At 38.7% G+C, this 13,924-nt stretch overlaps 1 protein-coding gene across 1 annotated transcript; it reads right to left on the bottom strand.

The window, feature by feature from the left end:
- Positions 1 to 12,626: 12,626 nt before the first annotated feature.
- Positions 12,627 to 13,562, bottom strand: LOC136149787 (olfactory receptor 4D2-like). Its single transcript, XM_065910353.1, has one exon. It carries the CDS (start codon positions 13,560 to 13,562, stop codon positions 12,627 to 12,629), a length of 936 nt encoding a protein of 311 aa, XP_065766425.1.
- Positions 13,563 to 13,924: the final 362 nt, after the last annotated feature.

Here is a 13,924-nt window from a genome sequence, read left to right on the forward strand (position 1 = left end):
ACAAGACCCAAGTTCACCCAACCACCAATAGAACCCTGTGCAGGATGCCTCATCTAAACAACAAACAAAACAAAAATACAAACCAAATCAGAGCCAGACTGGATTACCACCTGACTCAGCCTTGCCCATCAGAGGAAAAACAACAACAACAACAAAAAAGAAAAAACCCAACAAAAATCTCACCCGATATGAAGCTTACACAAACCACTGAACCAACTTTAGGAGGGCAGAAACCAAAAGGAAGAGGAAATTCAAACTTGAGGCTTGGGAAAAGGAGACCTCAAACACAATAAGTTTTTTTTTTTTTTTTTTAAGTAATGAAAAGGCAGAGAAATACTACACAAATGAAGGAACGAACTAGAAATACAGAAGTCCAAATAAATGAACAGAAAATTGGCAAACTACCTGAAAAAATTTCAGAATAATCATAGCAAAGATGATCAAAAACCTTGAAAACAGAATAGAGAAAAGGCAAGAATCAATTAACATAGACCTAGAAGAATTAAAGAATAAACACACAGGGACAAACAACACAATTACTGAAAATAAAAATATTCTAGAAGGAATCAATAGCAGAATATCTGAAGCAGGAGAATGAATCAGTGAACTGGAGGATAAAATGGTGGAAATAACTTCTGAAGAGCAGCATATAGTAAAAAGAATGAAAAGAACTAAGGATAGTCTCAGAGACCTCTGGGACAATATCAAATGCAACAACATTTGAATTATGGGGGTTCCAGAAAAAGAAGAGAAAAAGGGTATGAGAAAATTTCTGAAGAGATTACAGTTGGAAATTTCCCCAACACCGAAAAGGAAATAGTCAATCAAGTCCAAGAGGTGCAAAAAGTCTGATACAGGATAAACCCAAGGAGAAATACACCAAGACACATACTAATCAAACTAACAAAGGTTACACACAAAGAAAGAATATTAAAAACATCAAGGGAAAAGCAACAACTAACATACAAGGCAAACCCCATACGTTTAACAGCTGATTGTTCAGCAGACTTTGCAGGCCAGAAAGGATTGGTGGATATATTTAAAATACTGAAAGGGGGAAACCAACAACCAAGATTACTCTACCTGGCAAGGCTATCATTCAAAATTGATGGAGAAATCAAACGCTTCTCAGAAAAGCAAAAGTTAAGAGAATTCAGTACCACCAAACTAGCTTTACAAATAATGTTAAAGGGACTTAAATAGTTAAGAAATAAAGAGAAGAAAAAGATCTACAAAATCAAACCCCAAACAATTAAGAAAATTGCAATAGGAACATATATATCAATAATTACTTTAAACATAAAAGGAATAAATGCTCCAACCAAAAGATACATACAGGCTGAATGAATACAAAAACAAGGCCCATATACATGCTGTCTACAAGAAAGCCACTTTAGACAGATCTCAAGACACATATAGACTGAAAGTGAGAGGATGGAAATATATATTCCATACAAGCGGGAAACAAAAGAAATCTGCAGTAGCTATCCTCATATCAGACAAAATAGACCTTAATATAAAGAATATTACAAGAGATAAGGAAGGACACTACATAAAGATCCAGGGATCAGTCCAAGAGGAAGACATACCAATTGTAAATATCTATGCACCCAACATAGGAACACCTCAATACATAAGACAAACACTAACAAATATAAAAGGAGAAATTGACAGTAACATAATAATAGTAGGAGACTTTAACACCCCACTCACACCAATGGACAGAGCATTAAAACAGAAAATTAGTGAAGATTCACAATATTTTCTTGTTGACTTAAAGGATACGTTAGATGAGATGGATCTCACTGATATCTCAGGACATTCCATCCAAATGCAGAAGAATACACCTTCTTCTCAAGTGCACATGGAACATTCTCCAGGACAGACCACATCTTGGGTCACAAATCAAACCTCAGTAAATTTAGGGAAATTGAAATTATATCAAGCATCCTTTCAAACCACAACACTTTGAGACTGGGTATCAATTACAAGAGAAAACTGTAAAAAACACAAACACAGGGGTATTAAACAATATGTTTCTAAATAACTGACAGGTTACTGAAGAAATCCAAAGGGAAATCAAAAAGTTTCTAGAAACAAATGACAATGAAAACATGACAACTCAAAACCTATGGGATGCAGCAAAAGCAATTCTAAGAAGGAAGTTTATAGCAATACAATCCTAACTCAAGAAACAACAAAATGTTGAATAATCAACTGAATCTTATAAGTAAAACAACTGGAAAATGAACAATAACCCCCCCCCCCAAATTAGTGGAAGGAAAAAAAATCATAAAGATACAAGCAGAAATAAATGAAAAAGAAATGAAAGAAGCAATAGTAAAGATCAATAAAACTAAAAGCTGGTTCTTTGAGAAGATAAACAAAATTAACAAGCTTTTAGTCAGACTCATCAACTAAAAAAGAGAGAAGAATCAAATCAACAAAATTAGAAATGAAAAAGGAGAGATTACAACAGACAATGCAGAAATATGAAGGATTATAAGAGACTATTACAAACAACTATATGGCAATAAAATGGATAACCTGGAAGAAATGTACAGATACTTTAAAAAAGTTCAATCCTCCAAGAGTGAACGAGGAAGAAATAGAAATTATAAACAACCCAATTACAAGCAGTGAAATTGAAACTGTGATTAAAAATCTCCCAAAAGACAAAAGCCCAGGACCAGATGACTTTCATAATTCATATGGAAACACAAAATAGCCATGAATAGCCAAAGCAGTCTTGAGAAAGAAGACTGAGCTGGAGAAATCAACTTTGCTGACTTCAGACTATAGTACAAAGGTACAGTCATCAAGACAGTATGGTACTGGCATAAAAACAGAACCATAGACCAATGGAACACGATAGAAAGCCCAGGAAAAAAAATTCAACTAATAAAAATAAATGAAAAAAAAAAAGCCCAGAAATAAACCCACGTACCTATGGGTACCTTATTTTTGACAGTGGAGGCAAAACTACACAATGGGGCAAAGACAGCCTCCTCAATAAATGGTGCTGGGAAAACTGGATAACTACATGTAGAAGAATGAAATTAGAGCACTTCCTAACACAATACAGAAAGGTAAATTCGAAATGGATTAAAGATCTCAATGTAAGACCAGAAACTATACAACTCTTAGAGGAGAACACAGGCAGAACACTTAATGACAAAAATCAAAGCAAGATTCTCTATGACACAACTCCTATAGTAATGGAGATAAAAACAAAAGTAAACAAGTGGGCCTGATTAGACTTAAAAGCTTTTGCACAGCAAAGGAAACTATAAGTAAGGTAAAAAGTCAGCCCTCAATGGGAGAAAATAATAGCAACTGAAATAACTGACAAAGGATTAATTTCTGAAATCTACAAGCAGCTCATACAGCTCAATACCAAAAAAACAAACAACCCAATCAAAAAGTGGGTAACAGACCTAAACAGATATTTCTCCAAAGAAGACATACAGATATAAACACTTGAAAAGATGCTCAACATCGTTCAAGATTCAGTTCAGTTCAGTCGCTGAGTCGTGTCCGACTCTTTGTGACCCCATGAATCACAGCACACCAGGCCTCCCTGTCCATCACCAACTCCCGGAGTTTACTCAAACTCATGTCCATTGAGTCGGTGATGCCATCCAGCCTCCTCATCCTCTCATCCTCTCCTCCTGCCTCCAATCCCTCCTAGCATCAGGGTCTTTTCCAATGAGTCAACTCTTGGCATGAGGTGGCCAAAGTATTGGAGTTTCAACTTCAGCATCAGACCTTCCAATGAACACTCAGGACTGATTTCCTTTAGGATGAACTGGTTGGATCTTCTTGTAGTTCAAGGGACTCTTAAGAGTCTTCTCCAACACCACAGTTCAAAAGCCTCAATTCTTCAGCACTCAGCTTTCTTTATAGTCCAACTCTCACATCCATACATGACCACTGAAAAAACCATAACCTTGACTAGATGGACCTTTGTTGGCAAAGTAATGTCTCTGCTTTTTAATATGCTATCTAGGTTGGTCATAACTTTCCTTCCAAGGAGTAAGGGTCTCTTAATCTCATGGCTGCAATCACCACCTGCTCATGATTAGAGAAATGCAAATCAAAACTAGAAAGAAATATCACCTCACACTGGTCAGAATCAAGAAGTCTACAAACAATAAATGCTGGAGAGGGTGTGGAAAAAAGGATTGTTCTTGAACTGTTGGTGGGAATGTAAATTGATATAGCCATGAAGGAAGACAGTATGGAGATTCCTTAAAAAGCTAGATATAAAACCACCATGTGACCTAGAAATCCCATTCCTAGGTGTATACCCTGAGGAAACCAAAATTGAGACACTTGTGTCCCATTTTTTTGCTGCACTATTTACAATACCTAGAACATGAAAGTAACCTAGATGTCCATCGACAGATGAATGGATAAAGAAGTTTTTGTACATATACACAATGGAATTATTACCCAGCCATAAAAAAGGAATGCATTTAAATCAGTTCTAATAAGGTGGATGAACCCAGAACCTATTATCCAGAGTGAAGTAAGTCAGACAGCAAAAGATAAGTATAGTATTCTAATGCATAAATACAGGATCTAGGAAAATGGTACTGAAGAATTTATTTGCAGGGCATTAGTGGAGAAACAAGCATAGAGAATAGACTTATGGTCATGGGGAGAGGGGCGGAGAGGGTGAGATGTATGATGACAGTAACAAGGAAGTTTACATTACCATATGTAAAATGGATAGCCAATGGGAATTTGCTCATGCTCTGTATCAACCTAGAGGGGTGGGATGGGGAGGGAGATGGGAGGGAGCTTCAAAAGGGAGATGCTATATGTATACCTGTGGCTGATTCATGTTGAGATTTGACAGAAAACAACAAAATTCTGTAAAACAATTATTGTTCTTTTAAAAAAGGAATACTTTTATTTTTAAAAAGCCATTGTTTCCTCTGTCTATATATTTCTTTTCTCAAGGCACATAAAATAATAAAGTATCTACTAGGCAGGCAATCCCAAAGAATGCTCAAACTACCTGCACAATTGCATTCATCTCACATGCTAGTAAAGTAATGCTCAAAATTCTCCAGGCAAGGCTTCAGCAATATGTGAACTGTGAACTTCCAGATGTTCAAGCTGGTTTTAGAAAAGGCAGATGAACCAGAGATTAAATTGCCAACGTCTGCTGGATCATCAAAAAAGCAAGAGAGTTCCAGAAAAAATCTATTTCTGTTTTATTGACTATGCCAAAGCCTTTGACTGTGTGGATCACAATAAACTGTTAAATTCTGAAAGAGATGGGAATACCAGACCACCAGACCTGCCTCTTGAGAAAACTATATGCAGGTCAGGAAGCAACAGTTAGAACTGGACATGGACCAACAGACTGGTTCCAAATAGGAAAAGGAGTGCATCAAGGCTATATATTGTCACCCTGCTTATTTAACTTATATGCAGAGTACAACATGAGAAACGCTGGGCTGGAAGAAGCACAAGCTGGAATCAAGGTTGCCGTGAGAAATATCAATAACCTCAGATATGCAGATGACACCACCCTTATGGCAGAAAGTGAAGAGGAACTAAAAAACCTCTTGATGGAAGTGAAAGAGGAGAGTGAAAAAATTGGCTTAAAGTTTAACATTCAGAAAACTAACATCATGGCATCTGGTCCCATCACTTCATGGGAAATTGATGGGGAAACAGTGGAAGCAGTGTCAGACTTTATTTTTTGGGACTCCAAAATCACTGCAGATGGTGATTGCAGCCATGAAATTAAAAGAGGCTTACTCCTTGGAAGGAAAGTTATGACCAACATAGATAGCATATTAAAAAGCAGAGACATCACTTTGCCAACAAAGGTCCATCTAGTCAAGGCTATGGTTTTTCCAGTGGTCATGTATGGTTGTGAGAGTTGGACTGTGAAGAAAGTTGAGTGCCAAACAATTGATGTTTTTGAACTGTGGTGTTGGAGAAAACTCTTGAGAGTTGCTTGGACTGCAAGGAGATCCAACCAGTCCATCCTAAAGGTGATCAGTCCTGGGTGTTCATTGGAAGGACTGATGTTGAAGCTGAAACTCCAGTACTTTGGCCCCCTCATGCGAGGAGCTGACTCATTGGAAAAGACCCTGATGCTGGGAGAGATTGGGGGCAGAAGGAGAAGGGGGCGACAGAGGATTAGATGGATGGATGGCATCACTGACTCAATGGACATGAGTTTGAGTAAACTCGGGAGTTTGTAATGGACAGGGAGGACTGGCGTGCTGCAATTCATGGGGTCACAAAGAGTTGGATGTGACTGAGTGGCTGAACTGAACTAAACTGAAGGCACATCTCAGCCTCCATGTTGATTCCTCAGAGTGGGACTGTATGTAATTTGCTGTTTTAGGGAAATGATTCTAGTATATTATTTTTTGGAGTTACTTGGCCCATTGTGAAATTTCAATGAATGCTTAAAAAATTAATAAACTAAAACTTCAATTAAGTAGAATCAGAACAGATGGAGGAGTTCTCACACCCTACGACAACCTCCAAAATCAAAAATAAGAAGAAAGACTTCCCTGCTTCCATCGAAAAGACTGGCAAGGACTCAGTCTGTGAAGAGCCATGGATGCTTTATTACTGCAGTCTCCCACTCTCCTTTCCCTCCTTATAAAATCAGTTTTATTCTCTTACCCTGAAGGGCTTGCACATGGCTCACCAAGGGTGCATACCCTGAACTGCAATTCTCTGCTGGTCCCAAATGAATCCATCTTTGCTGGAGAGGTATTTGGCAATCAATTTGATTTAGGTCAATTTGTTAACAGAACTGAGAGTTATCCTTTTTAAGAGTAAGAGCCCATCAGCAGATGAATGGATAAGGAGGCTGTGGTACATATACACCATGGAATATTACTCAGCTGTTGAAAAGAATTCATTTGAATCAGTTCTAATGAGATTGATGAAACTGGAGCCCATTATACAGAGTGAAGTAAGCCAGAAAGATAAAGAACATTACAGCATACTAACACATATATATGGAATTTAGAAAGATGGTAATGATAACCCTATATGCAAAACAGAAAAAGAGACACAGAAGTACAGAACAGACTTTTGAACTCTGTGGGAGAAGGTGAGGGTGGGATGTTTCAAAAGAACAGCATGTATATTATCTATGGTGAAACAGATCACTAGCCCAGGTGAGATGCATGAGACGAGTGCTCGGGCCTGATGCACTGGGAGGACCCAGAGGAGTCGGGTGGAGAGGGAGGTGGGAGGGGGATCGGGATGGGGAATACGTGTAACTCTATGGCTGATTCATGTCAATGTATGACAAAACCCACTGAAATGTTGTGAAGTAATTGGCCTTCAACTAATAAAATAAAATTAAAAAAAAAAAAAGAGTAAGAGAGCAGTAAAAGGTAGATTGAGTCCACCTATATGCTCAATGCTGAGGATGCAAAAATAAGAATACATTCTCTTCTCAAGGAACTCAGCTGCTGATGGGGAAAGTAAATGCATTTCAGAGAGGAGAGAACTCTACTAGGGGAATGCTCAAAGGTTATAAGGCTGAGCAAATAGCCATGACTGGGAGAGAAGGAAGTCTTTGAAGAGGAGATGATATTTAAACAGAAGTGAAGTTCAAGTCTGTCAGGCAGGCAAAGGAGGGAAAGTGTCTGGCAGGAAGAACAGAAACCAGAGATGAAATGGGAAAGCACACACTCCGTGACCCCTGAAAGCCTCAACGAGGCTGGAGCACAGAGGAAGTGGTGGGACATTGGGCGGAGAGCAGGCAGGGATCACTCTGAACTGTGCTAAGAGACCAGGCTCATACATTTAGGTTTTACCTTGAGGGAGGTGAGAACCAGGGGAGGACGTTACACAGAAAAGTAACCTACATAGTAGGGCCTCAGTGGCAGCAGGGAGGAGGAGAGTGGGGAGAGTTGAGAGGATGGACAGAGAGGTATATTGCTCCTCTGTTTGTTCATACCACATTCTGTTTCATCAAAGACTTAATCAGGGGAGTTAAAAGCCTATAACTTTTCCTCTGTCCTTGATTCAGCCTATCTCAAATTCAAAATTATTAAAGATGTGAGGAGAGTGAAGAGGTAGAGGAGAAAGGGAACAGGAGTTGGGAGCTGAAAAAGAAGGAGGAAGTTTAAAAATATTCAGAAAAATCAGGAGTGGAAGACTGTGAGCCCCCAGGGACCCACTAACTCAGCGGTATCAGGACACTGGTTCAGTGAGTCTGTGGTGCCCTTGACCTCTCCCTCATGAGCCAGGATGCAACCATGCTTCATTATGGTGTGTGTCCTCACACATCTCATTCAAAGGCTGGAGGTGACGATACGTTTGGGGGAAGTGTCTTCTGCATATCTTGCCTGTAATCATAGAGCAGAAACCTTTTCCAGAAGTTCCTTGACTAATACATTTTTTGTTGAAATTTTCAATCCTGGATCAGATACACACAACAGGAAGCCTGGCTTCTAAATGTTTTAGGAAAGTGCCCGATTTTGTTTGGGGACAAAGAAGGAGAAGTGATTGGCAATGGTTTTGGACAGACCCCAAAAAACAAGACTATCTTCTTATAAAGCACCTGCATTGTGGACTGAACATGATGGGCCAGAGGCAACAGAAGGTTGACAGGGATGCAAAGACTGTCTTATATAGGAAAATTCTTAACAGTGGTCATGAACTCAAATGCAGGTAATGTAAATGAGAGAAGGAGGTCAGGTAAGAATTTACTCTGCAAAGAGGTACTGAGACCCATCTTTCTCCCCAACCTAGGACTAAATTTGAGTATTTAACTCAAGGTGAGAAGACAGGAAAGAAAGATTTTTCTTTGCAGCAACAGTAACCCCAGAAAAATGCACCTCCATGTTTTGACATTTTGGCAACCTCCAGTAAACAGATGATATCCACCTGAACTCCAAAGATGAAGTCTAAAAGTTTTAACATAAACAGAGGTAGAAGTTTGTGTTTTACTGCCTTGCTCTTGAGTGAAGGTAGCCAAGGATAAACAAGGGATTAAGGAAGACCATTAACACAAAAGGCAAAAACCAAATAAATAGGAAAATGAATCAGAAGCAAGGCCAAAATGTCATAGGAAACAGAAGAAAAGTTTATATAGCTATCATCCTTTGAGAGAAGCAAAAAGATATAATATGCTTAAAATAAGGACATGAAAAAATGAGGTATGAAAACATTATAGAACAGAAAGAGAGTTCTTGGGAATTAAAATATATTTTCAGAAATGAAAACTTTAATAGAGGGTTGGAAGGTAGAATTGAGGAATTATCCTCTGAATGTAGGAAAATGTAATTAATTAGATTGTCCACAAGATGGGGCCCAGAATGGGTTGTCAGAGTCTGAGTGTCCCTTTGGAGCTACCCACTGTGGTGTTAACTCAAGGTGAGAAGACTGTTTCTATGGTGGGATGACTCAGCTTGGGTAGCGTATCTCCAAATGGATGAGAAGGGTGTCTATGCAGAGGTGTGGCCTGATGTCAACTGTCAGAGCCCCAGCAGGGTGAGAAGGGTTTCCATTCTGGAAGGTTCTAATGGGGGGTGTTGGAGCATGAGTAGGGTAAGGAAAGTGTCTGAGCAGGGAGCTGGCCTGCTGTGTGATACCTAAGCCCAAGTGCAGTGAGGAAAGTATCAGGAGAGAGAGAGGAAATGTAGACAGAATTACTACGGGAGATGGTTGCAAAGAAAGGGTGAATTAAATAATTAATTTTATGTGACTTGAAATATATATAATACATAATTATATATGTAAAGAATAATATAAATATATAATAACTTTATATATAGAGAAAGAATAATGGGAGCCAGTTTCCTCACCAGAGAAAGGAATTATAAGTATAGAAAAAGAAAAATAGAAAGAATTCTATGATGTTCCATTGGGAATGGAAGTATTTGTGTGAATATATGATTTTCATTAGTTACATGGATGATAGAGGTAGATAGATAGATAGGTGATAGATAGACAAAGATTGAATGGGACTGTTATATATAAACACACCCAGCACTCAGATTTGCCTTTCAGTACCATTCTCCACTCAAAGGAAGTAGGACTGTTTACCGAAATAGGTGATTCCAGAGCTGGAGCAGAGAAAGTATAAGATAAGCATGGGGCATTTCAGTGGGCAGGTAAGAAAAGAAGTGCTCAAACAATAAAAAGAACATAGAACCCAGCTTACAGATTCTGACCGGCCAGTTCTGAGGTAAGTGAAGCATCAAAATAAGTAATGATAATAATAGATTATAATGTAATGAACAAAAAAGGAAAATTAATTTCACACAGGTATAAATGAATAATTGGAAGTTTGGTAAGAAACTAGATATTCACATAGTCTCAAAGTACCTTCCCACAAAATATTTACTAACTTTCAAGTGAGAATGTACAACTTAAGTGATAAGCCTAATGAACACCTCTTAGTAATCAAAGTGATGAGACATGAGCAACAGGACAAAGCAAAATTTCTTACACCTCATAGGCTGCAATGGCAGCAGAGCATGACTTCTGAGATATTCCTGGTAAAGTCACAAAAATGCCATACCTGACTGTACAGCAGTATTGACAATTTTGCAGAAAATGCACACAAATATTAAGGAGTGGTGGGCATCAAGTTTGTAACTTATGCTCAGACTTTCAGGGAAAAAGTACACTGTGCTCTACCTGCAAATTTTCTGTAAGTGTGAGATTTTTTAAAAAGTTAAAAATTGTTTTAAATATTTTTTTAAGCTAGAAGAACTACATAGCAGAATATCATATTGCTTTGTCCTCTGGATAAGAGGCAATTTTTAAAAATAAGATTTCAATATGAACTAATACTAAAATAAAACTGACTATGTGAAAACTAACACAAAGAATAAGGAAGACAAGTCACAAACTGGAAGAAAGTACTATAATAAATATAGCTGATAATAGGTCAACAACTAAATTACCTAAGAACCCATACACTAACTAGAAAAAGTAAGAGGAAAGGGAACAAAATGCATTCATGAGAAACCTACATACAATAAAAAGTTGGAAGGAAATGTTAGAGAAATGCAAATTAAGGCCACAGTGAAATTCCATTTTTTAACCCAATAAATTAGCAAAAATGAAAAAATCTGCCAATAACAAATGTTAGGAGGATATGAATCAATAAGAACACCTCAACACTGCTGATGAAATGCAATGCATTAACAACTTTGGAAAAGAATTTGGTATAGTTTTGTAAAGATAAGTCTTTGAAGATCTCATGGCTCAGCAATTCCACTTTAAAATATATAATGACTCATAGTTCCTCAACATAACAACTGGAGAGAAGAAAAAGAATATTCAAAAGAGCACTGTTTGCAACAGAAAAACTGGAACAATCCCATTAAGCTTATTCTCACAAAGGAATATTATACAGCAGTGCAAAGAATGAGCTACAGCCAAACAGAGTAACATGTGGCATTTAGAAACTTAATGTGGAGTGAAAAAAAGCAAATCCCAGAATATTGTATCCAGTCTAATGTTTGTATAAAGCTCAAAAAAGCTAAATAAAACACTATGCTGATTATGTAAAGGTGTCATGAGATTATTTTTATAAATGATGGGATGATAAACACAAAATTCAAGCAAGTGGTTTCATTTGAAGAGAAGTGATGTGGTAGAGAGCACCTACAGGGAAGTTACTGGTACCATGTGATTCTTGAACTGACTACTATATACATGACTGTTTATACACTATACTGATAATGTTGTGTATTATAATGTATATGCATTTGTTGTTGCTGTTGTTCAGTTACTAAGTCTTGTCTGACTCTTTGTAACCCCATGGACTGCAGCACTCTAGGTTCATCTGTCCTTCACTATCTCCCTAATTTTGCTCAAATTCATGAACATTGAGTCGATGATGCTATCTAACCATCTCATTTTCTGCTGCCTCCTTCTCCTTTACCATCAGTCTTTCCCAGCATCAGGGTCTTTTCCAAAAAGTTTTAAACATGATCTTTTACTTGTAATAATTATTATACTATATTAAAATATACAGTGAAAATATCTGAAACTCATGATAATTTCCAATTTGAAAATAAAAATACAGTTATATGGATCACTCAATGTTTTGTAACAATTTTTGATTCTGTTACTGGAAGGTTTGGGGTCACATATTAGTTTCAGCATATTTGTTGAAGAAGATATTAAGGGTTCAAGAGAGGCCAGGTGTCTCATTCAAGGTCATCCATTTGGTAAGTAATGGACACGGTCTCCAATTTCAGGCTAAAGACTCTGGATCCTGTGTAGTTTCCAGCCATCCAGACTCACAGCAAAAGGGGTACTGGGAAAAAAGGTCAGGTACAGAAAATAGAACTGCTCTTCTGGGGGAATGCTGCCATCCTAAGAAGAAACTGTCCACAAAGAAGCCAGAAAAGAACCTGTGACTTTCAAATGCTTCCATGACAACACATCTTGTCATAGGAGTATTCAAATCAACATCAAAATAAAAAATAAGGATATTATCAATTTTGCCAAAAAATCTGAGTAAGTTGCTTAGGTTCACTATGTATTCACTTCTATGGTAATCCATACAACACATCCACAAGTTGTGAACAGGGGAGATACAGTAGCTCTCTATGCCCACTCTACAAAGAAAACAAAGTCAAAGAGAAGTGAGGAACTCACTGTCACTCACTTTTACAAGCCAGAGGATGCCTCCCTAATCTCTTCACTGCTGCCTGCATCTCCTGGTTCCTCAGGGCATAGATCATAGGGTTGAGCATGGGGGTCATGACAGTTTGGCTAATGGACACAGCCTTGTCCATGGAGAAGGAGGTAAAGGGCCGGGCATAGAGGTAAATGCTGGGAATGAAGACCATAGACACCACAATGATGTGGTTGGTACAGGTGGAAGCTGCCTTCCTCCTCGCCTGCCCTGAGTGGGACCTCAGCATCATCAGGATGACTGAGTAGGAGACCAGGAGGAGGAGGAACCAGATGAGGACCAGCACCCCACTGTTGGAAATGATAAGGAACTCCTGCAGGGAGGTGTCCGTGCAGGCGAGTCTCAGCACTTGTGGAACATCACAATAGAAATTGTCTAAGATGTTGGGGCCGCAGAAAGGCAGAGGGAGCATCAGAGCCAGTTGCGAAATGGAATGAATGAAGCCTCCCACCCAGCTGGCCACCACTAGCCCAGCACAGACCTGAGTGTTCATGATGGTGACATAGTGGAGGGGCCGGGAGATGGCAACAAGGCGGTCATAGGCCATCACTGAGAGGAAGAAGACCATGGCACCTCCCAGAAAGTGGAAGAAGAAGATCTGGGCCATGCAACCCTGATAGGAGATGGTCTTCTTCTCAGAGAGGAAGTCCGCCAGCATCTTCGGGGCAGTGACTGTGGAATAGCAGAGGTCTGTGACAGCCAGGTTTCGCAGCAGAAAATACATGGGTGTGTGGAGTCTGGAATCAGAGGTCACCGTGACCATGATGAGGAGGTTTCCCACGACAGTGGTGATATAAACAAATAGGAACACCAGAAACAAGATGAACTGGAGCTCCTGAGTCTGTGAGAGTCCCAAGAAGACAAATTCTGGCACCCACGTGTGGTTCCCTGATAACATGGTGTCTACTCCATACACCTACAGGAAACACACCACAGAAGTGACATATTAGTGCCTGGGCCTCAAAATGCATGTCCCGGTTTAGATGATGGACATTTATATGCATATAATAATTCCAGGTGCTGACTAAATGGCCTTGGCTCTAGAATGTGTACTAGTTTGTCCTGGAATATATATTCTTGAGATATCTTAAAGCCATTCATGACATATACAACTTGCTTTAAAAATTCAGTGTAATATAGTGATAGAAAGACACTTGAAGTACAGCAGACTTGTAGTCAAACTACAGAGTTTTTTTTATCCTTGAGATGTGACCCACAATAAGTTATTCAAGCTCTTTGTCTCAGTTTCCACTTCTAAGG

This window comes from Muntiacus reevesi, chromosome 18, assembly GCF_963930625.1.
Source record: "Muntiacus reevesi chromosome 18, mMunRee1.1, whole genome shotgun sequence".
NCBI lineage: Eukaryota > Metazoa > Chordata > Mammalia > Artiodactyla > Cervidae > Muntiacus > Muntiacus reevesi.